This window comes from Mustela lutreola, chromosome 6 (genome assembly GCF_030435805.1).
Source record: "Mustela lutreola isolate mMusLut2 chromosome 6, mMusLut2.pri, whole genome shotgun sequence".
NCBI lineage: Eukaryota > Metazoa > Chordata > Mammalia > Carnivora > Mustelidae > Mustela > Mustela lutreola.
The window spans coordinates 21,890,651-21,915,682 of record NC_081295.1 but is presented as its reverse complement, the minus strand read 5'-3'; the positions used below and the strand labels follow the sequence as shown (position 1 = coordinate 21,915,682).

At 40.4% G+C, this 25,032-nt stretch overlaps 2 protein-coding genes across 4 annotated transcripts in view; one reads left to right on the top strand and one right to left on the bottom strand.

The window, feature by feature from the left end:
* The window catches only part of METTL24 (methyltransferase like 24), a 120,768-nt gene that overhangs the window by 48,805 nt on the left and 46,931 nt on the right, over window positions 1–25,032 (bottom strand). For all 3 annotated transcript variants that reach the window (XM_059176871.1, XM_059176873.1, XM_059176872.1), the window contains exon 4: window positions 22,361–22,589. In XM_059176871.1, the coding sequence (XP_059032854.1) occupies window positions 22,361–22,589 (229 nt within the window). The remainder of the gene's footprint in view (window positions 1–22,360; window positions 22,590–25,032) is intronic.
* On the top strand, window positions 11,938–12,357 carry LOC131833253 (signal recognition particle 14 kDa protein-like). Its single transcript, XM_059176403.1, has one exon. It carries the CDS (start codon window positions 11,938–11,940, stop codon window positions 12,355–12,357), a length of 420 nt encoding a protein of 139 aa, XP_059032386.1.

The window sequence follows — 25,032 nt, the reverse complement described above, 5'->3', positions numbered from 1 at the left end:
AGGGCCAAGAGAAGAGAAAGAAATGGAAGGTGGCAACCAATTATTAATGGGGAAACCTGAAGTAGCCGATCTTGTCTAATCCTACAGCTTGGTGACTTGTGGTCCTTGTTGGGACTTTATAGTATGAATATATATAGTCGTGGTTTCTCCTGGTAAAATGATCACTTGGTCAGATGGTTCCATGAGAGGTATTGGCATTTGGCGATGGTCCTCAAAGAGGACAGTGGTCGATAAAGAAGGCTATGATCTCAGGACCCTCAGCCAGCCCAGCGATTTCACTACCACCATTTTAGAAAGCTGCTCATTAACAGTGTGAAACTAACTCAATTCCCTGCACCTGTATTTTCTTACTACACCCTGCGCATGGGCCAGGCACTATGCTCTGTGCTGCAGTGGAGAAAAAACGAGTATGACAGCTCCCCATCTCGGAAATTCCATAGTGTACCATAGGGGGACACAAAGTGTATCACAAAGCTACACTAAGTACCCAGATAATTATGATACAAAAAACCCAGCTACACTGCATAAAAGGTATGCAAACAAAACTTTATAGAAATTCAAAAAAGCAAGCAATCACATTGACTGGAAGAATCCCAGTAAAATGAAATGGTACAAACTCTCTTAAGGATAATTTAGCCATGTATATGAACTGCCTATTGACTGCACAGTTTATGGTAATTAAAAACAGAAAATAATCCATGTACATGTCTAAAATATTTGACTGGTTAAAATAAACTCTGATAGGGGCACCTGGGTGGCTCAGTGGGTTAAAGCCTCTGCCTTCAGCTCAGGTCATGATCCCAGGGTCCTGGGATCGAGCCCCACGTCAGGCTCTCTGCTCAGCGGGGAGCCTGCTTCCTCCTCTTCTCTCTCTGCCTGCCTCTCTGACTACTTGTGATCTTGGTCTGTCAAATAAATAAATAAAAATCTTTTAAAAAATTAAAAAATAAAATAAAATAAACTCTGATTATTCATTAGAATATACACAACTCTTAAAAATTACACTGCAGGTAGGCATTTCATAAAGTGTTATGGGAAAAGTATAAAATACACATGATAAAAAAAATGTTCCAATTCTTCAAAAGGACAGGCAGTGAAATGTCTTCCTCCTATCCCAGAATCTCTGATTTATCTTGGAGATCTTTCCCTATCAATAAAATACAGATCTGTAGCATGTTCTTTATCAGTCACAGAGTGCAACTGTATGGGTTTTATAGAGATTTGACTTATTTGGTCCCCGATTAAAAGACAACTACACTATTTCCAGAATTTTGCTATTACAAAAAACGCTGCAATATATCTAGATGAGGTGTCTAATAATATGTGAAAATGTTCAAGATATTCTGCTAAGTAAAAAACAAAAGCAGATGAACGTCTGGTTTCCAACTCCTCATGTAGGAAGCTGGAAGTTGCTACTCCATCCTAGCAACAAGTCAAAAGCTGAACAGACTGAAAAATCAACACCTCTTGGATCTGTGAGAGGAGGACGCAGGGCAAACCACAGCCCCCGAGATTAGAGAACAAGAAGTACAGAGAGAACCCCGGGAGGCTTGGCTTCCCTGAGCACAGTCTCAGGAGACAGAGCCAAGGCTGGAAAACCCAAACTGTAATTGACAAATTGCTCGAGGCTCAGTGTGGACAAGTCTGAGGAGACCCAGTCATGGAGGGTCCCCCAAGTACTGTGAGATTTACTCTCAGGAGTTTAAGCTTATTCCCACAGGAAACATCAGAGAAAAATCCCCTCAGGTTTCTGGGAGGGCATGAGAGGGGGGATCATTTTTAAATATGCTGCAGCCCTTCTGTTTTTCCTAACAAGGCTGCCCTCAGGGGACGCTGGCTAACCTGAGCGTCACATGCAGGGGCATTCTTAGAGGCTAACTAGCCAGAGGAAGGGAAATACCCAACTCCAGCCCACTCGAGCCATCCTGTCCCACCTAAAGTAAAAGAAAAAGACTGAGAAAATCTTGAGAAGTTCACAGTTCAGAGGCAGATGTTTACTTGAAGACTGAGACCTAATCATAGGGCTGTAGGACGCCTCCCCTTTCCCTATACCTTACCATCACATTTCCTAAAGGCCTATTTATAGCAGTTCCTTTTATGCAATACATTAGGTCTGGCTATCAAGAAAAATTGCAAGGCATTGTAAGAGGCAAAAGACACAATCTGAAGAGAAAGACCAGAAACAGACATGGCAAAGATGCTGGAATTATCAGATTATGAATTTAAAACAACTATGATTAATATGCTAAGGGCTTTCATGAATAAAATAGCATGCAAGAACAGATGGGTGATGTAAGCAGAGATGGAAATCCTAAGGAAGCATCAAAAAGAAATGCTTGTGATCAAAAACACTGAAACTCTAGCCCTAACCCTTGATGGCCTTACAAGTAGACTGGATTCAACCTAGAAAAGAATCTCTAAGCTTAAGGATGTATTAATTGGGGCAGCTGGGTGGCTCAGTCAGTTAAGCATTTGCCTTTAGCTCAGGTCATGGTCCCAGGGTCCCGCGATCGAGCCCCAAGTTGGGCTCAGCAGGGAGCCTACTTCTCCCTCTCTCTGCCTGCCACTCCTCCTGCTTATGTTCTCTCTCTGTCAAATAAATAAATAAAATCTTTTTAAAAAGGATGTATCAATAGAAACTTCCAAAACTGAAAAGCAAAGCAAACAAAGACTGAAAAAAAAATTCAACAGAACAGAACATCCAAGAACTGTGGGACAACCACTTAAAGTATAACATACACAGAAGAAGAAAGAGAGGAAGGAACAGAAGAAATATTTGAAGTAATAGTGACTGAGAATTTTCCCAAATTAAAGTGAGACATCAAACCACAGATCCAGGAAGCTCAGAGAATACCAAGCAAAATAAATACCAAAAACCTACACCTAGACATACCATTTTCAAATTACAGTGAATTAAAGATACAGAAAAAATCCTGAGCAAAGTCAAAGGAAAAAGAAAAACCTTACCTATAGAGGAAGAAAGATCAGAATTACATCCTAGTTCTTGTCAGAAAATATGCAAGCAAGAACAGAGTGGAGGATACTGAGTGTTTATCCAAAGAAAACGAAAATATTCATTTGAAAAGATACATGCACCCCTACATTTATTGCAGCATTATTTACAATAGCCAAATTATGGAAGAAAACTAAGTGTCCATCCATAGATGAATGCATTAAAAAAAAAAAGTGAGACACACACACAGACACACACACAGAGGAATATTACTCAGTCATTAAAACGGATGAGATCTTGCCATTTGCAACAACCTGGATGGACCTAGAAGGTATTATGCTAAGTGAAATAAGTCAGACCAAGAAAGATAAATGCCATAGGATCAATAAAACAAAGTCTAAGTTTTAAAAATCTAACATAAAAAATCTCCATCTAAAAATACCAAATGAATAAACAATCAAAAAACAAAAATAGACCCAAAAATATAGAAAATAAACTGATGGTTGCCAGAGGGGACAGGGGTAGAAAAACTGGGACAAACTAGTGAAGGAGGATAAGAGACACAGACTTCCTGTTATGGAATGAATAACTCACAGGGATGGAAGGTACAGCACAGGGAATTTAGTCAATGATATTGTAAGAGTGTTGTATGGTAACAGATGGCAGCTACACTTGTGGCGAGCATCGCATAACAAATAGAGATACTGAGTCACTATACTGTACATCTGAAACTAATGTCACATTGTATGCCAACTATATTCAAAAATTTTTTTAATTAAAAAAAAATGAGAGTGGAGTAAAATATTTAAAGCACTGAGAGAACCACTGACCTGAATTCTGTACTCTGCAAAATTATCCTTCAGTAATGAAGGAGAAATAAAACTTCTTGGACCAACAAAAATTGAAGGATTTTGTCACCAGTAGATCTGCCTTGCAAGAAATGTTAAAAGAAATTCTTCAGAGAGAAGAAAAATTATATAGGTCAGAAACTGGGATCTATATAAAATAATAAAGAGCTTTGTAGAAGAAATAAGAGAAGGTAAAATAAAACCGTATTTTTCTTATTCTTAATTGACCTAACAGATAACAGTTTGTTCAAAATAGCAATACACCAAGGTATTTTATTGTGTGTGCACATGTATACACTGTATGTTTATATGTAAGTAGAATGAGTGACAGTGATGATATAAAGGACTTGAGGGAGAAATTAAGATTATTTGTTATTATAAGGTACTCACACTACAGGAAGTGATACTATTACTGGAAAGTCAACTTGGATTAGCTATAAATGTGTAATGCAAACTCTAGGGCAACCACTCACATACATACACAAAAAAAGTTTAAAAAGAAGTATAAAATGACACACTAAAAAATAAAAAAGTGGAATCATATAATATGTTCAATTAAAACCACAAAAATCAGGAAAAATGGAAGACAAAAACAACAAAGACAAGAAATAGAAAACGGTAATGAATATGGTATTATTAATCCAACTATATCATAATCACGTTGAATGTCAATGCTCTAAATGTATCAACTAGAAGACAGAGACTGTCAGCATGGATCAAAATACACCCAAACTACATACTATCTGCAAGAAACCTACTTTAAATACAAAGACACATATAAATTAAAAGTAAATGGACAGAGAAAAATTTACTATGTTAATACTAATCAAAGGAAAGTGAGAATAGCTATATTAATTTCAGACAGAGCAGACTTCAAAGCAAGGAAGATATCGGAGATAAGGAAGGACATTATGTAATGAAAAGGGGGTCTATTCTCCCAGAAGACATAACAATCTTAACATGCATGTGCCTAACAACAGAGTGTCAAACTATGTGGCCCCAAAATTAATAGACTTACAAAGAGAAATAGGTGAATCCACTATCATGGTTAGAGATTTTAATACCTCTCTATCAGAAATGGCAGATCCAGCAGGCAGAGAATCAGTAAGGGCATAGTTGAATTCAACAACACCACCAATCAACTGTATATGATTGATATCTAAGATTACTTCATCCAACAATAGATTATGCATTCTTCTCAAGCTCACATTGAGCATTTACCAAGAGAGACCACATTCTAGACCAAAAAACATACCTTCACAAATTTAAAAGACTAGAAATCACACAATGCCTCCTCTCAGATCACAGTGGAATTAAACTAGAAATCAATAACAGAATGATAGTTGGAAAATCCCCAGATGCTTGGAAATTAATAAGCAAACTTCCAATAATACAGGGATCAAAAAAGAAATCTCAAGAGAAATTTTTAAATATTTTGAAATAAATGAAAATGAAAACAACTTATCAAAATCTGTGGAATGCAGAAAAAGAAGAAAAAAGAAAAAAGTTGTGAAATGCAGTGAAGGTAGTGCTTAAAGTGAAATTTGTATCACTGAATCCCTATGTTAAAGGAGAAAGATCTAATATCAATAATCTAAGTTTGCATAGCAAGAAACTAGAAAGAGAGCTAATTAAATCCAAAGTAAGCAGAATAAAAGAAATAATAAGAATTAGAACAGAGATCATAAAAATACATTATATGTTTATAAAAAATAAAAATAAATTTTAAAAAAAGAAGAATTAGAACAGAGATCAACAAAATTGGAAATGGGAAATCAATAGAGAAAATGAGTGAAACCAAAAGCTGGTTCTTGAAAAGATTATAAAATCAGTAAGCCTCTAATCAAGGTAACTAAGCAAAAAAGAAAGAGCACACCAATTACTAATATCAGAAATAAAAGAGGGGACATCACTACAAATCCTATGGACATTGAAAGGATAATAAAAGAATTCTATGAACAACTATGTGCCCCCAAATTTGAAAAGTTAGATGATATGGACCAGTTTTTTGAAAGACACAATCTGCCAAAATTCACACAAGCAGAAATAGACTATCTGAATAGACCTGTATCTACTAAAGAAATTAAATCGATAATCAGTAAACTTTCAGAACAGAAAGGATCAGGCCCAGATGAGTTCACCAATTAATTTTGCAATCAATTAAGGAGGAAATTATACCAGTTCTTGACAATCACTTTCAGGAGACAGAAGCAAAAGAAATACTTAAGTATAAGTTTAACAAAATATGTACAAGATCTGCATGAGGAAAAGCATAAAACTCTGTTGACAAAATAAAATAAAAACTAAATAAAAGGAAAGATATTCCATGCTTGTGATTAGGGGAACTCAAAACTGTCAAGATAGCAGTTTTTCCTAATTTGATATAGATTCAACACAGTCCCAATCTAAGTTCCATCAACTTATTTTGTGGCTATCAACAAACTAATTCTGAAGTTTATATGGAAAGACAAAGACCCAGACTAGCCAGTGCAATATTGAAAGAGAGGAACACAGCTGGAGGACTGACAGTATCCATCCTCAAGATTTACTATAAAGCTACGGTCATCAAGACAGATTGGTATTGACAAAAGTATAGACAAACAAATCAATGGAACAAAATAGCCTAGAAACAGATTCTCAAATAAATAGAGTCAACTGATTTTTGGCAAAGGAGCAAACGACAGCATTGGAGGAAAATATGGTCTTTCAACAAATGGTGTTGAAACAACTAGATCTCCATATGCAAAAAAAAAAAAAAAAAAAAAGAGATGGGCGCCTGGGTGGCTCAGTGGGTTAAGCCGCTGCTTTCGGCTCAGGTCATGATCTCAGGGTCCTGGGATCGAGTCCCGCATCAGGCTCTCTGCTCAGCGGAGAGCCTGCTTCCCTCTCTCTCTCTCTGCCTGCCTCTCTGTCTACTGTGATCTCTCTCTGTCAAATAAATAAATAAAATCTTTAAAAAAAAAAAAAAAAGAGAGAGAAAATCTAAAAATAGACCTTACACCTTCACAAGAATTAATTCAAAATGGATGACAGACCTAAATGTGAAACACAAAACTATATAAAATTCCAAGAAGATAGCAGAGAAAAAAATCTAGATGACCTTGGGTTTAACAATCCAGGAGGGACTGTGGACTCTGAGAAACAAACTGAGGTATTTTTGGAGGGGAGGGGGTGGGAGGTTGGGTGGGCCTGGTGGTAGGTATTAAGGAGGGCATGTATTGCATGGAGCACTGGGTGTGGTGTGTAAACAATGAATTTTGGAACACTGAAAAATAAAATAAAATTTAATTTAAAAAAAAAAGAACTACTTAGTCACATGTAATTCGGAAGCACAATCCATGAAAGAAAGAATTGATAATCTGGACTTCACTGAAATTTAAAAATTTCTATTCTGTGAAAGCAAATGTCAAGAGAATGAAAAGATAAGCCACAGACTAGGAAAAAAAACCCAAACATTTACAAAGGACACATCTGGTAAAGAATTATTATCCAAAATATACAAGGAACTCTTGAAATTCAACAATTAAAAAAAAAACAATGAACCAAACACCTCAACAACTTGCCAAAGAAGATCTACAGACGATAAATAAGCAAGTGAAAAGATGCTCCACATCACATGTCATCAGAGAAATGTATGTTAAAACAACTATGAGAGAGCACAAAGCCCTATTAGAATGACCAAAATCTGGAACACTGCCAACAGCAAATGTTGGGAAGGATGAATAGGAATTCTCATCCACTGCTGATAGAAATGCATAACGGTATGGTACAGCCACTTTGGAAGACAGTTTGGTAGTTTCTTACGAAACTAAACAGACTCTTGCCATACGATCCAAAGGAATTGAAAACATGTTCACGTGAAAACCTGCCTGTGAATATTTATAGCAGGTATATTCATAATTGTCAAAACTGGGAAGCAACCAAGATGTCCTTCAGTGGGTGAATACACAAATAAACTGTGGCACATCCAGATACGGAATATTGGTCAAGGCTAAAAAGAAATGAGCTATCAAGCCATGAAAAGACACAGAGGAAACAAATGCATTTTATGAAGTGAAAGAAGTGAATCTGAAAAGACCACATACTTGATCATCTAAACTGTATGACAATCTAGAAAGGGAAAAACTAAGCAGATGGTAAAAAGATCAATGGTTGCCAGTAGTTTAGGGAAGTGGGAGGAGGAGGTGAATAGGCAGAGACAGAGGATATTTAGGGCAGAGAAACTACTCAGCATGAGACCATGATAATGGATACATGTCCTGATACATTTGTCCAAACCCACAGAAGGTACAACACCAAGAGTGAACTGTAGCATCAACTACAGACTTTCGACTACAATGTGTCAGCGTAGGTTCATCAGTTATAACAACTGTACTGCTCTAGTCCGGGGTGGGGAAGTGTGTGTGGAGGGGGCAGGGGTGGTGGTGTTGATAACAGGAGAGGCTGTGCTTATGGGGGGCAGGGGCGTTTGGGAAATCTCCATACGTTCCCCTCTATTTTGCTGTGAACCTAAAATGCTCTAAAAAAATAAAGTCCATAACAGAAAGGAAATAATTAGATAGCATACACAGTACGATCTTACTTAAATTCTGTGAAAATATATTTACCATAGTAAGAAAAAGTCTAAAAGAAAAGAAATATACGTATTAGTAGTTGTTATTTTTATGGTAGAATTACATGTGACTTTAATTGTCCCCCTTTTACTTTCTGTGTTCTCTATGATCTAAATTTTCTACAGTGGAGAAATACCACTTATGTAATTTAAAAATCTTAAATGGTTTTAAGAACAGCTTTGTGGATGAGAGAGCATTCGGACTAGCACTTGAAAGACAGGTGAGACTTTGATTTGCTCAGAAACTGAGAGAATATTAGTGATAAAAAGAATTACGACTGAAGCTCCATGGGGTGAGAAACTTCAGGCAACTTCGAACTCAAACTGCCTCATGAGGCTAGAGCATAGAATACTTGTAGGTAGGTAAGGAAGAAGCTGGAAAACTGCATTGAGACCTCGCTCAATAGCTGAGTCCCATCATAGTTACCAGAGTAGGGAGCACAGGAGAGGAACAATAAAGACAGAGATGAGCAACAGCACCTTTTTCATTTAGTAAGAAAATTTAGTTATCTGGAATATTCCTGAGCACTTAGTTCGGCCAACTGTTGGTATCATAATGGGTATGTCTCCAAAAAGGAGGCAAAATGATTTAACAGGGGAGTTCAGAGACAGAGAGGTCAACCTAGAGAAAATACAACATCATAAGGCAAATGTAATTGAAGTCTTAAAGAATCATTGCTACATAAATACTTCCAAAGACATCAGTGCTCACCAGCCAAGTGATTTCCCAACAATACACTTAATAAGCCTGTGGGACTTTAAGTACTATGCCCCAGAGATGGACATGGGGAAGAAAACTGAACTACTAGATTTCTACCAATATCACGAAGCAGGTGGACTATCTGAAATGCACATCAACTACATTTTTGACTATCACTGCAGGAAGATCGATCCTACAGACAATTGCAGTGGGGTCTGAACATCCGATTCATACCACTGTGTTCTAAGCACTTCCAAAATCCATTCCAGAACACGAAGAAGTCTCTTTAACATTTTCTGAAGTAAACGCTGACCTATTAGACATTCCCCACTATTATTAAGAAAGCAGAGAACAATAAAATATACCAAATGTCCCAAACCATAATACTCCGTTCCAGGTACCTAAATACTACCTAAAACCATTCCGATCAGTCCAACTTAGTAACTATTTAAAAAACAGCTCCCATCTGGGGAGCAACTGACCAGGCATCGTGTTAGGTTCTTTACAGACTTTTTGTCTTTAACCCCTACTGTCTTGCGCAGACAGTATTATCATCCCAATTTCACAAAAAAAGAAAACATGGCTCAGAAGGCTTAACTCACTTGTGCTGTACACACAACGAACAGGAGATAGAGCTGGTGGCAGGGTCTTTTTGGCTTAGAGCCACCGACCCTACCGCTGGACAACACGGCCCAATACCAGCCACTTGCCCCCAAAACAGCATTCTGTTAATGCCACCAATATTATTTTCCTGTGCTAATAACATGAGTGGGGCAACTGTGGGAACCCCTCAGGACTTATTTCAGACAGATAATTGGATCTCTGCACTTTATCATCATAATACTGCCATGGCAAACAGCAAAACCAATATAAATTTCAAAGGAAAGAGCTGTGCCAAATATTTCTGTGGCCCCATTTTTGTCTCAATTGCTTACAAAACGAAAAACTGGGTAGAATAATAACTATGTATTTCATTGGCTTGGGGGGTCAGAGAAACAAATTCCTTTTATAAAATCAGAGGCAAGAAGTTAAGAATCTCCAAATATAATGCCTATACATTTTGAAGATCTCAAATTCCCTTTAAAAATATCAAGAATTAAATTGCAATTTAAGATATCTATAAATAGCACGGAATTGAGCAAAATGCTACTGATTTAAGCTAAATGAGAAAATGAGCAAGAGGCCCTTTTGCTATCATTACAGAACAAAATTCTTTAGGGACTAGAAGCAGTGTTCTAAGAATAGAAAGAACATTTTCTCCCTGAATACCCCACCACTCCCTCACTCCACTCCACTTTGATCTTACATCTGAGGCAGCTTTCTCTTTTCTCCCCCAAAGAAAAGGCAGGGATGGATCTGGTGGAAATATCTCAACATCTTTGAGTATTAGATGAGATAAAGAGTAAGAAAAAGATCACTACTACAAAATACTTTCCATACTTTTGCCAGAGATCAACAGAGGCAACCAAGGCAAAGGTTCAGTTCTTTCCTAGCCCTCCAGTGCCATTCCTGCAGAACAGAGGACAGCTGGATATCAGGAAAGAAACAAAGGAAAGGGTCTAAGCACCAAGGGATATCCACCTTATCAAGTCCCCGCTATGGCTAGTCATCAGGAATACAAAAGTAAATAGCATCTGGGATTGGATTTCTCTATTAAATACTCCCGCAGCACATCACACTTCTTCGTAGCACTCATTACAGGATCACATGTCTGGTTTTTTAGCTACATGTTAAATCTTAAGAGACTTGGTTATGGAAATGTAAAATGGTACACCCACTCTGAAAAACTGTAAGGCAGTTTCTCAAAAAAACTAAAAATAGATTCCCATAGGATGCAGCAATTCCATTTCTGGGTATGTATCCAAAAGAACTGAAAGCTGGGTCTTAAAAAGATACGTGTACACACATACTCATAGCAGCATTACTCACAATAGGCAAGAGGCAGAAGCAAACCCCATGGTCCACGGACAGATAAACAAAATGTGGCCTATACATGCAAGGGAATATTATTCAGCCTTAAAAAAACAAGGAAAACCTATCACATGCTACAACATGGATAAACCCTGAGGACATTGTGCTGAGTGCAATAAACGAGTGACGAAAGACAAACATCCCATGCTTTCACTTATGTGAGGTACCTAGAATAATCAAAATAATTGAAAGAGAAAATAGAAAGATGGTAGCCAAGGGCTAGAGGGTGGGGGTGGAATTAATGTTTAATGGGAAGAGACTTTCAGTTTTGCAAGATGAAAGTGTTCTAGAGATTGGGTGCACATTGATGTGGGTATACAGATGGCTCCCAACTGACAATGGTTCAACTTAATGATTTTTCAATTTTACAATGGTGCACAAGCAATATGCATTTGGTGGAAACCATCTTCTATTCTAATTTTGATCTTTTCCCAGGCTAGTGGTCTGGAGTGGGATCCTCCATCCAGCTCCCAATCAGCCACATGATTACAAGGATCAACAACCCATATACTTATAACCATTGTGTACCCATTCAACGACTCTGTTTCTCATTTACAGAACAGTATTCAATAAATTACATGTCATAGCCAACCTTTTATTATAAAATAAGTTTTGCGTTAGATGATTTTCCCCAACTGTAGATTAGTTAAGTGTTCTGAGCACCTTTAGATTCGGCTAGGCTAAACTATGACGTCCTGTGGGTGAGGTGTGTTAAATGTACATTCAACTTACGTTGACTTTACAATGAGTTTATCAGTACATAACCCCACCTTAAGCTTGAGGGAGATCAATACTTAGCATTACTATACCCTCAAAGACAGTTAAGCTGGGCAGGGGAGCTAGCTGCCCTGGAATGGCGCTGCCAGAGACCGAGCAGTTCAGGACACAGCTGACCAGACTCTTGAAGAAATGCCAGTTGTCAGGCAGTGTGTTCATCACCCAGAAGAAGTATGATGGTCGCACTAAATCCATTCCAAGGAAAGGCTCTGTAGAAGGCTTTGAGCCCTTGGACAAGTGTCTGTTCAGAGCTCCTGATGGGAAGGAGAAGATCAGCACCATGGCGAGCTCCAAAGAAGGGAACCCGAGTTTCAGATGGCTGGCTTACTCAGACCTACCAGGAGTTAACAGGGATGGGCTGAAGGAGGGGGACAGAAAGAATGACAGCAGGAAGAGCAAAGCAGCACAGGGAAGGGTTCCAGATACCCTGCTTTCACCAGCTAACCACCGAATTACTTATTTTTCCCATGGTTTTTACTGTTGGCCTCAAAGCTAGGTTTCTGGCTCCCCTACAATAAATTTTCAGGTGGGTTGAGGGTCATTTTGGATGGAAGAAGGGCTGAGTGGTTACAGGACAGTTGTAAAAAGCCAAGTTTATTTTAGAATTGGCTGATGGGTCTGTGTTGCATGGTTGTATATCCTGGGATTATAAAATCTCTGCATCCAGGTGAAGAGCCGTGGATCATTAAACTTGTATTTACCCACAAAAAATTTTTTTGAAAAATAGTTAAGATAGTAAATTTTATGTTACATATATTTTACTGCATTTTTAAAATTTTCCTAATCAAAAAGAGACTTGGAGCACCTGGGTGGCTCAGTCAGCTAAACAGATGACTCTTGGAGCACCTGGGTGGCTCAGTGGGTTAAAGCCTCTGCCTTAGGCTCAGGTCATGATCTCAGGGTCCTGGGATAGAGCCCCGCATCAGGCTCTCTGCTCAGCAGGGAGCCTGTTTCCCTTCCTCTCTCTGCCTACCTGTGACCTCTGTCTGTCAAATAAATAAATAAAATCTTTAAAAAAAAAAAAAACGGCTCTTGGCTTTGGCTCAGGTCGTGATCTCACGGCCATGGGATCCAGTCCCGCACAGGGACCCACGCTCAGCACAGAGTCTGCTTGGGATTCTCTCCTTGTTTCCCTTTCCTTCTCCCTCCCCATCGGCCCCTCCCCCTGGCCCAAGCGCATGTGTGTGCTGGAACACATGAGCTTTCTCTCTTTCTCTCTCTCTCAAATAAATAAATAAAATCTTTGAAAAAAAGAGAGACACTTTTTTCCCTGTAGTTTCATTATTTAAGCACAGGTACTTGCATATGGAAGATATTTAACAAATATGTATTGAATGGATAGATGAACGGAGGAGGGGATGGACGGATGAAAGGACTGGACAGAGAGATGGGAATACGAACAGAAGACCGACATATACACCAATAATTACTATGGCATGTCAACATAGTGAAGTGGACCCTGTGACTATGAAGAAGGGAAGAGTCCCTACTATGGCTGATTCTGATATAGTATTTACCCTACAGAACTACTTTGTCTTATCCACCAACACCACACACACACAGAAATTTTAAGATTTTATTTATGTATTTGACAGAGAGAGAGAGACAGAGAGAGCAAGAGATCACAAGTAGGCAGAGAGGCAGGCAGAGAGAGAGGGGGAAGCAGGCTTCCTGCTAAGCAGAGAGTCCGATGCAGGGGCTCGATCCCAGGACCCTGACATCACGATCTGAGCCAAAGGCAGAGGCTTAACCCACTGAGCCAGCCAGGTGCCCCCACACAAAAAAATATAATAGAGATTTCATTCTTTCGGGTTGAGTAATTTTTATTTTTTCTCTTATTTCTCTTTATCACCATATAATCTGTCTTTCGACCTAGATGAAATTAAAAGAGAAAAATCCATTTTTGTCACCTTTGCTCTTTCCAGAACCTCTCTTAATCCAAAAGGGTAATGTGAAATAAGGCTTACAATCAACACTGCAGAAGACGAAAGCAGGTGATAAGTAGCTTGCCCGTAAGTTATTAATCAGCTATCCTCCAGGGCGTAGTGTTACGAAGCTGTGTCATGTAATAAACAGCAGGCGAAATGAATTATCTCCATTTTCTGACTCTGAAGTGCAGGCATGTGCTATAAAACTAAATTGACATCTGTTAGCAGGCTTGTCACATGGATGGTTTTTTCCTGCAGAATCTGGAATAAATTAAATCTTAAAATAAAACTTGGAACAGAGAGGCTGCTTTACATAATTCCTTCTAATGGCGTGCTGATTTTAAAGAGAGGCTCTCACAAGAAATGTTTCATTATCATTTTAATTGCAAAACTGTTGAATGCCACTCCATGCTAGGAAATCAGTGTTTTTATAATGTCCTTATGTTTTTAACTAAAAAGTGGCAAGTGACACCTTCCTCGCTGGCTGGAAGATAAATCAGCTTTTACCTCCAAATAAAACCATGGCCACTTTTCCCCCAAGTCCCTGGAGCTTGTTTCATGGGTGGCTGGTTATGCAGGGCACCTCTGAGCACTGGCACGGCTGAGTTCCCGGGTCAGAAATGGCTGGCCGGGGTGTGACCTCACAGGGTTTGCTCAGGAATACAATCCCTCAGAGGATTCACCAATAGATTAGCAAGTTCTGGGGCCACTTACTGTCAAAAGGCATTAAGCACTTTCTAACACAAGAGAGAGGAACTGGCGGAGTTGCATGACCCGGTGAAACTGGGCTGTGTAACACTGAACAAAACATTCTGTGCAAAAGAAAGTCACATAGACGGAAACCTTCACCGGTCCCAAAGCTTACAGCCCCTCTGCTCCCTCAGGACTCCTTTGGCTCCCCTTCCCAAAACTTTGCCAAAATGACAAAATCCTCAGACAACTACACCCTCCCCTGGTACACAGCAGAGAAGAAAACCAAATACCAGATCCCCAGAGGCTCGTTTCCTGCAGGAGTGGAACCCTCCCCTTTTGTAATAATGGCAGGTGCCTTTGAAAATCTCAAAAATGCAACACTCAGTCAAAATGTTTTGTTTTACATAACATCATAATTCTGCTCTCCTTAAAATTCTTCGTTCATTTCTCTCACCGATATAGCGTATTGGCCTGCACGACCTTCTCAAAGAGTCACGGCTCATATCCCACACCTTCTCATAGGGAACAGCGAGGCACAGAGGACATAGGAACTCAGTGAAGAGACAGAGAAGGAGGCTGCAGAAGTGGACAGACTCTCAACCCCCTTCTTATTTAAAGGGTTTCCCACACAGGAGGGGAGGGGAGATTTGCAAAGGGAAGGCTGAGTCCCTACAGCCCTCTCTACATGCTGAGGCCCCTCCCAGGGTGATCTTCCTATTACCTGGGTTAGAGTTGGGGTGGGTCAGTTGAAAAGGCAGCTTCCCGGGCTCTATGACAGACCAACAAAGTGAGAATCTCTAAGGTTGGTTCTGGGTTCGAAGTTTTTATTGTTGTTGTTGTTGTTGTTTTAACTTATTTGACAGACAGAGATCACAAGTAGGCAGAGAAGCAGGCAGAGAAATTTGGCTCCCCACCAAGCAGAGGGCCCCATGCGGGGCTCGATCCCAGGACCCTGGGATCATGATCTGAGCCGAAGGCAGAAGCTCTAACCCACTGAGCCACCCAGGTGCTTTTGGGGTTTTTTTAAAAAGATTTATTTATTTATTATTTGACAGACAGAGATCACAAGTAGGCAGAGAGGCAGGCAGAGAGAGAGGAGGAAGCAGGCTCCCTGCTGAGCAGAGAGCCCAATGTGGGGCTGGATCCCAGGACCCTGGGATCATGACCTGAACTCAAGGCAGAGGCTTTAACCCACTGAGCCACCCAGGTGCCCCTGGGTTCGAAGTTTTAATCAAGGTCCCTAGCTGATGGGATCCTTTGCTTATGCTGTTAATTTTGGTTTGTCTTCCAGTGTTACCAATGCTTACAGTGCAACCTGAGAGCCACTCGGTTGTAGAGATGGGAGTGGGTGTCCAGACGGGAGCACTGCTCACGCACGACTTCACCAGTCATGGCTTCTGTCCAAGGAAAACACATACCACTGCTAAAGATCCAGAGGCACCTAGCTCGTTCTTCAAACAGGCTTTATAACCTGCATGCTAGCTAAAAACTGAATGGTCTGAAAAATCACTACGAGTCCAGAAATTTGCTTCACAGCAAATCTTACCATTATAGATAAGTGAAAAAGGGTAAAAAGCCGAAACTCATTTCCTACGTGTTGAGTGCCGAAGTTCTAGACCCCCGTTCCCAAGCTGGTTTGTCCTTTAGGTATACTACAGATTGATGGGGACAGAAAAATGTCTCTACATCTCAAATTGCAATTCAGGAGCGTAGCTGACTCATTATTCCTAAATTGCTACTGGCTTATTTCACAGAAACGCCGGCTTGTCATGATTAAATAGCATTTCTGCAAGACGAAGCTGCCTTCAAAGACACAGAAGATACACACCTCTCTCTGGAAAAGTAATATAAACAAGTCTATACGGAAGACTGCCCTGGGCCCTAAAAGAGTCACCTGGATTTCTACCTTTACCATAGCATATCTTGTTGCCATGGTGTTTTCCATCCAAGTATCCTGAACGTCAGTGGCTAAGGCTTCGGGATGGTCTAGCTGCCGCTTCGGAATTCTGCGGTGGGCTGTGTGAAAAGATCAAGCATCCAAACTTCATTACCTGCACGTTTTATTTAGGAAGATGCTGGGTAGAAAGTGAGGTCATGTACCTTATATATTTCCTGAGCACTTCCCTAGGTAGTTGGGATGAGAGCCTAATGATGGAGTCCTGCTCTTAAGCCATATGCTCCTTCGTTAGGAACATACCTCTGACAGGCAGGGATCTAACTGGAGAGTAAACCACAGTCACCTAGGACTGGGGCATGTCTGGGCCTTGAACTGGTATGGGAGACCACTGGGAGACTTTTTTTTTTTTTTTAAGATTTTATCTATTTACTCAACAGACAGAGATCACAAGTAGGCAGAGAACCAGGCAGAGAGAGAGGGAGGAAGCAGGTTTCCCACTGAGCAGAGAGCCTGATTTGGGGCCTGATACCAGGACCCTGAGATCATGACTCGAGCCAAAAGCAGAGGCCCCAACCCACTGAGCCACCCAGGTGCCCGGGAGACATTTTTATAAAGGAATGTCCCTCCCGAGGAAAAAACTTTGTTCCAAGAAACAAGCAAGTTTGAAAACGAAATCTGGTAGAGGCTGACACAGAAATGGAAAAATGATCTGAAGCATAGGACATCATCGGTGCCTCATACCACCCTTGGCAGGGACTCAGGCTGAGGGTGGCGGACGTCGGAACACAAGGTGGTCCAGGGGTGTCCAGGTGGCCCCGTCAGTTGAGTGGCAGACTCTTGGTTTTGGCCGGGGTCTCATCACCATGTCCTGGGATGGAGCCCAGGGCCTGGCTCCCGGCTCCACGGGGGGTCTGCTTGGGTTTCTCACACTCATTCTTCCTCTGACCCTCCCCCCCTGTGCTCACTCTCTCTCACTGAAATAAATAATAAAATAAAATATAAAATAAAATGAAATAAACTAAAATAAAGTGGTCCAGTGCCAGGCCTCTTGGAAGACACCCATTACTAGTAAACACCCTCTGCTCCTGTGTTACTCAGACTACCGTACAGGTCTTGCTATTCAAGGTATAGTTCCCCAAGCAGCAGTCTCACCAGAGCCTGAGAGCATGCCACGAATGCCGCATCTCAGGACACACCCCAGAACTTCAGAATCAACGTCTGCATTTTAATTAGATTCCTGGTGATTCACCTATACATTAAATATGAGCCAAAATGACATGAAATATGATTTAGGCACTACAAATAAGCATTTCAAAATCTTCTGTTCGTTAGGTATTTTTAACATGTATTAGAAAACATAAGTAAGCCACAGTTTACTCTTGAGTCCATGGGTACTACTTCTCCAGATAATTCTAAGAAAGGTAAGTCAGTTTAAAGTTGACTTAAAGGAAAGTTTAAGGGAAAATGTACCCCCATGCCAAATACAAACCGAAAAGTGAGATTTGTAAGAGAAGGAGATTACAAAGGACGTGAACTAAAGCTATATTGGAAGGGGAGGTGAACGATGAGAGACTAGGGACTCTGAAAAACAATCTGAGGGTTTTGAAGGGGCGGGGGGTGGGAGGTTGGGGTACCAGGTGGTGGGTATTATGGAGGGCACGGATTGCATGGAGCACTGGGTGTGGTGCAAAAATAATGAATACTGTTATGCTGAAAATTAAAAAAAAAAAAAAAAAGAAAGAAAATAGAGGAATCTAGAATGATATTTCATATAAATATTTAACAGAACAAAACAAAACAAACAAACAAAACTGGTACAGCAGAACTAACAGCAAACAAAGGAGAATTTAAGGCAAAGGAAATTTCCAGGAATGAAGAGTGACATAATATACCCATGCAGAGAAATTTTCTTCCTGAGTCTACCATTTTTCATTTCCACCAGCAAAGCCGGAGTATTCTTCCCAAGAAGCCTTTCACTCTAGGGCGCTATCAACATCTTGTTTATAATTTGCTCAAGTAATAAGCAAAAGGAAAGGGAACGTTTTTGTGGCTCAATTTCAAAGCGCCCCTTCTCTGCAGCACAGCACCTGCCTACCTACCACAGGACAGACCTGAGGTCTGGTGAAGGGTGTGGAGCTCCCGGCCCAGGGACTCAGGCCCCGCCCCTCCAGCGAGGGTAGTGGGGAACAGCCCGCCCCCACGCAGGGGTGGAGGAGTCGGGGACCCGCCCCCACGCAGCCATCCCACCCGCGGCCCCAGGCCCCGCGCTCTGCTTCTGCTTCTGCTCCGTATTAATTCTCAGCAGTTTATTTAATTTCTCTACAGCACAGTGTTTACTTTCTACACGATCGCCAGCAAAGCTGTTCCGGGCCCCGGGGCAGCAAACAGTCCCAATTGTCTACGACCCCCTCTGAAGAACCAATTGCCCTTCAGTTTCCGCACAAAGCTTTCATTAAAAACTCTTGAGTTGAATTAGGTGCGGTTATCAATTTCCTGGGGAATCTGATATATTTTCCGAGAAAACAAAGAGAAAGAAAAAAAGAAAGGCTTTCTATAAAATTTTGTGAAGACTTACTGAAACTGTTCATTAAAACTCTTTGAGTTTAAAATCATTTCTTAAAAGATTTTATCTATTTATTTGACAGAGATCACAAGTAGGTAGGGCGAGGGTGTGGGCGGGAAGCAGGCTCCCTGCCAAGCAGAGCGCCTGATTGGAGGCTGATCCCAGGACCCTGAGATCATGACCTGAGCCAAAGGCAGAAGCTTTAACCCATTGCGCCACCCAGGCGCCCCCGAGTTTACAATTATTTTTAAGTCACACTGCGCTCTCTGATCGAATTCTCAAAAACAATCCATTTGGGAAGGATCGTGGTCCCTATTACACTGGCAATGAAATGGAGCACCAGAGCAATTAAATGACTCAAACGGTGCCAAATGCTAATGAAAATAATAATAATAATAATAATAAACTAACTAACGTGAGAATGGGTGCTTCAAATGTTAATCACCGAGCTTCCAGAGGTAACCTCTAAGGCAGTACTGTTACTCATTCGATCAATGGCATGGTTAAGACTGAAAGTAGTAATTTCTCAATCAGCCTGGATCATTTAGGGTACTCTGTGTAATAAAGGCTTTAGGGGGAAAAAGCACACATCATGATTAATATGAGTGGAAATTTCAGACTCAATACACCCAGTCCTGTTCTGGAAAAATTCTTAAGCATCATTACAGCAACAAGCACATCAGCAAGGAGAAGCCAGCTGATCATTAATAATACTCGACCCAGGGAATAGGATTCCCTGCCAGACTTGGCTTTCTGGTTCTCCCACTTTTGCTGATGCTGCTGCTCTCACCTGATGCTTTAGAAATGTTTTTGATTTACAGCTGGCAACTAAAATTACCCAAGAGTTTTCAAAGCAGAACAAAAGCCCTATGCGTCTTTCTGTCACCCTCTCAGAGTCTGGCTTTTCCTTTTGGCCTGAGTAGCTGGAATCTACGGATGAATAAAAAGAAGAAAAATCACAGCTTCCCCTAGAAAACACCTCCTAACTGTATGAAACAGTTTTACATCATGAGGTGAAAATAACACAACAAAAACCCTTCTGGTTTCTAAAGTCGGTAGCAGAAGAAATGAGTGAAGAAGGTAAGACTCAAGGACAGACATGTGTGTGAGAGTTTTCTACTTGCTTTCCCCGCCAGGGCTACCTCCTCTTTACCACTGTCTGTACACATGCAGGAAAATGAAAACAGACCTTGCTTGTTGCAGGCCAGAAATACAGTTTCCTTTTATCTGGCACCACATAGCTTCTAGAGGCCTGTTCCTAATGGAAGCAATCACTCACTGATGGGTTTCATTTTCGCTTTTTGTTTTAAAGCATTTGCCAAAACAAACAAACAAACAAACCAAAAAAACACCTAGGAAAGAATATCAGAATCTTTCAAAATCCTCCATATCGAATTTTTTTAAAAGATTTATTTATTTATTTTTTTGACAGACATCACAAGTAGGCAGAGAGGCAGGCAGAGAGAGAGAGGAAAAAGCAGGGTCCCTGCTGAGCAGAGAGCCAGACTCGGGGCTTGATCCCATGAACCTGGGATCATTTTTAAAGCAGCAAATATATACTTGGCAATTCTGGCCCAGATCGCTTTCGTGTTCTTTTTTTTTTTTTTGTGGTAAAATATACATAACATAAAATTTACCATCTCAACCATTTTTAGGTGTCATTACTAATGTTTTTAATAAAAATAAGTAGCCTTAGGAATATTAAAAACATCCTTTAAAACATTTATCCTTTTTAGGTACTACTGTAAATATTTCTGCTGTCCCAGGAGCAGAATAAAAGATCTCATTAAAAGATCTCGTGCTTCATCCTCAGCATAAAACTTTGCCCACTGTGGCTCCTGCGGAGTTAAACAAACACAATTCCGGTGCATACCTGATTATTTGAAAACACATTTTCATAGGAAATGTGGCTTGGATGTATTTTATCCACGGGTCATTCTTCAAAGCCTTATTTTATCCTCACATTTACCAAATCTTTTGCTGAAATATTCTCCAAAAAAGCAGTCTCGACAAAGTCTATTCTTTGAAGGGTGAGGGCAGATAGGGCCAGGGAATAAAGAGCCTTAAGGAGGAGCAACAGGAGTCCCAACTGAACACAAAGAATCTGTAGCTAGCTGTCTGAATCACCAAGAGTTGACATATTAGAGAATCAAGCCTGTAATGTTCAGCTGTAAGGAAAAAAATTTTTTAAAAAACAAAACAAAACAAACAAACAAACAAAAAAAACACAAAGAAACCCCCACAGGTCTCTGAAGGCAATAAGTGGCAAAAATAAAATAAAGTTCTGAAAAATGCTCCCACTTCAGTTTCTGTTTGAAGATCTTACCCCCCAAATCCTGTGTATGTTGCATTGAGTCTCCTAATCATTAAATGCTAGTTACTGTCAATGGCAGAACAAAATACAAATCAGTCGTTTATCACATGTTAGAAGAGCAGCAAAATTCTTTGAAGTGGTTCTTGAAGGAGCTCCTGCTGTCCAATTAAAGGGAGTTAAAAAAAAAAAAATGGACGAGGAGCAAGAGGAGGAGGAGGAGTAAAAAACCACAATGAGGAAAAGCCCTTGTATTAAAGATCAGGCAGGCAACTCAAGTTTAAAATTGAATTCCATGTATGCTGTTTTTCAGAAACACCCATTCTGGCATGTTCTAAATCACATGTCATCTTTGGCTGAGAACAGGAAGGTAAAATAGGCCAAGCCCGGGAAGGGTTGGCAAACCAACACAGGCCAACTACACTCAGGAGAACTACCTAGTATTTGCCTACAGAGTGCAATTGCCTCAGGTCTACACCAAAAATTTTGCTTTCAAGGAACACGGTTCAAAGACTGAGTTTCTTTTTGCTATCCATTCACAAGAAGACACTTGCAGAGATCTGACATCTTTCGACATAATTTTATCCGTTGCAACACACAGAATGTCCATTTCATTTTACAAAGTTCATTTTAATCAGACATAACGTATGTTCTGGCCTTCCAGAGCCTGGAGACTCAAGACAGTTGCTACAGCAGTGAGAAACACAATATGTGGGCGATCTCTTATCAAACAAAAACCTGGCCCCGATTTCTTTGTATTTGGGATCGGCATAAGTAGTTTGCTCCATCTGAACATTTTAAGTCGATTGCCAAATGAAAATGGGACTTTTGAGCCCCTGCCAGTAGTAGGCTTTTCACTTCCTTGCCCAGTCTTAGCCAAAACCCTAGCACTACCCAACAGCAACTGCGATCTACAAATCAACTTAAAGACCTCAATCTTTGCCAAAACTTTATGTCTACCGAGCTGACTCTATAAATAATGACAGGCGATCATCACGAAGTTTGAAACTGGATTCTCGACTGTCCAATACTGGGTTTGCATTTTTTTTTTCAAGTTCATGAGTCTGTTCACTTAATTTCATTATGCAATCAAATGAAAACTCTCACCTTGTGATGCCCAAATTCATTCAAAATGGTGCCCAGCTTTCTGGTGTTGCTATACGGGTTTTGGGCCGCCACAGCTGGGTGTGGGTCCCGCCAGTCAATGGACAAGCGGTGATACCAGAGGCTCCGACTCTTCAGAAGATGAGCCGACTTCACGCTAGGATCGAAACGATGAACTTCGCATCCACTGTTGGCCAAGCTAACCTCAAACTGTGTATCGTCACTCCCCAGCCTAGAAAGAAAGAGAATGGAAATCAGTAAGAACAAAGCAATACGAAGCAAAAGTGTTGGATTGACAAGACGATTCTCAGGCCAATTTTCTTACTCTTACCAAGCTTTCTCCTGTTTTAACACATGGCTAACTGCACACAGTCAATAAACCTTCTTCTATCACAAAAAGCATTAGCGCTAAGAGCTTCTGGGTATCAAGCAAGCAGAGACATCATCTGCTAAATGCAGACCAGCAAAGCACATGTTCAAACATGCAGAGGCATGCCAAATTAATTTTTTACAAAGATGTGAATCATAGCAGCAACGAAACAAGACGATCCAGTGATCTTAAGAGGCTTTCTCAGAAGACGTCAAAAATATGAGCGCTGGGATCCGTTCCCTTAGGGAGAGGTGCAGTTTGCTAATGAGGTACTTTGTCTCCATTCTAATGGCCACGATGCATGAGGCCTGACTTAAAGACAATAGCTGTTTCCTTAGAAATGGAATGTGTTTTAAAATAGTACAGCTTCCGGGGCGCCTGGGTGGCTCAGTTGGTTAAGTGACCACCTTTGGCTCAGGTCATGATCCTGGAGTCCTGGGATCGAGTCCCACATCAGACTCCCTGTCTGCTTTTCCCACTGACCCCTCTCCTCTCATGCTCTCTCTCTCTCTCTCTCAAATAAATAAATAAAATCATTAAAAAAAAAATAGTACAGCTTCCTGGTGGTGGGTATCGTGGAGGGCACATATCACACGGAGCACTGGGTGTGGTGCATAAACAATGAATTTTGGAACACTGGGAAAAAAATTAAATAAAAAAAATAAAAATGAAAGCAGCAATTAGAACAATAATAGAGGAAATCAGCCCTGCCTTATGAGGACATTTAACATGTCAGATGTCCTACAGGCAACTACCTATGGGTTTACCTTAACTGACCTCATACATCAAAGAGCTGAATAAATAAGGTGTGTTTGATGATAATAATGCTAAACAAAAAATAAAATAAAATAGTACAGCTAAAGAAAAGGCAACTCTATGCAGTTCTACTCAAGAAATAGAAGAGATACCTCACTTAAAGTCACATCAACAGGAGGAAGAAATTATGAATTAGCTGTACCTACGAACGCAGTATGTAACATATCATGCAGAACACTCATATAATTAACACATTTTTAATTTACTCGGTCATATTACTCAGACGTATTTGGTGGAGTTATATTCATCACTTTGATTAAAGCATCAGTTTGGATGAAAAAACATGAAATTAAATGAAAGAAGATTATTTTTTTAAATGGTGATTACAGCTTCTTTGCCCGAAATACTATATTTAGATGTGATTTAAGATACCAAAATCTCCCAGAGTATCTATAATACATCGACCAAACTTGAACCCCATGCAGAAATGCTTCGTTCTCTCAGACTTTACTGTCTCAGATTGTTTTATAATATGGAAACATACAAGCTCACTGGCTAACAATTATTTACCTGATTTTAGTTGACTAAAATAAGTCTTCGGCACAGAGGTCCTCCCCCTAGACATTCTGATTATACTTTTTCTTGCCTTGTTTTCTCTTCACTTCTACTCCACTGCTTTTCCCCTCACTGGATCCATGGCACGTTAACCTTCTGCTGTCCCTTACCTGTAATTCTCTCTACCCTTTTGGCTAGAAGATTTAGCACTCTTCTCACAAACACTACCATTCCCTTTACCTGAAAGATACTGTTTCCTAATTTTTATCTCTTATCGCACTCACCCAGATCAGCCCATTGTCATCTCTATCCTAGTGTCCCCCCAATTTTTCCATCATCTAATCCAGTGTGGCAGACTGACTTGCTGGCTCTAATTCTTCACCCTTCATCCATACCACTGCCATGCTCTGCTCATCATGGGCAGGGTGTCCCTTCCTGCCCCTTTTTTGGCAGGATTTTTTGGCTTGACCACATGATTTCCTTTTTGGAAGGAACTGACAGTATACCAGTCCTGAGCTCAGGCTCTAAGTACTTCTGTCCACTCTCTCATATCATGCTCATGATGAAAACTTGCTGTCTCAGGAAAACACAAGACATGAAACGTAGAGGTACCCCAGCCTCTGTGACACCACCAGCCTTCTGTGAAAAACAGAACTGCCCTTGGCCTACCACACCTTGATGGAAAGTCTCCCAGCTAAGCCCAACCTCAATCAACAGAAGCCCAGCTGATTTGGAAACATATAAGCTGTAATAAATAATGGTTTTAAGCTACTGAAATTTAGAGTGATTTGTTATACAGCAATAGCTAACTTATAAACCTGCCATGCACTGTATGTCCAAGAATTGAATAAGAATGACAATACATTATTTAGTAGACAGATTTCTTTCTGTATAGATCAGAATATTGCCAAATTCACCTGGCCCAAGGAATTTTTCACTTAATTGTATATGTTGAAACTTAGATGAGCAAACTAGTGTTTTATGGGTCATCTCA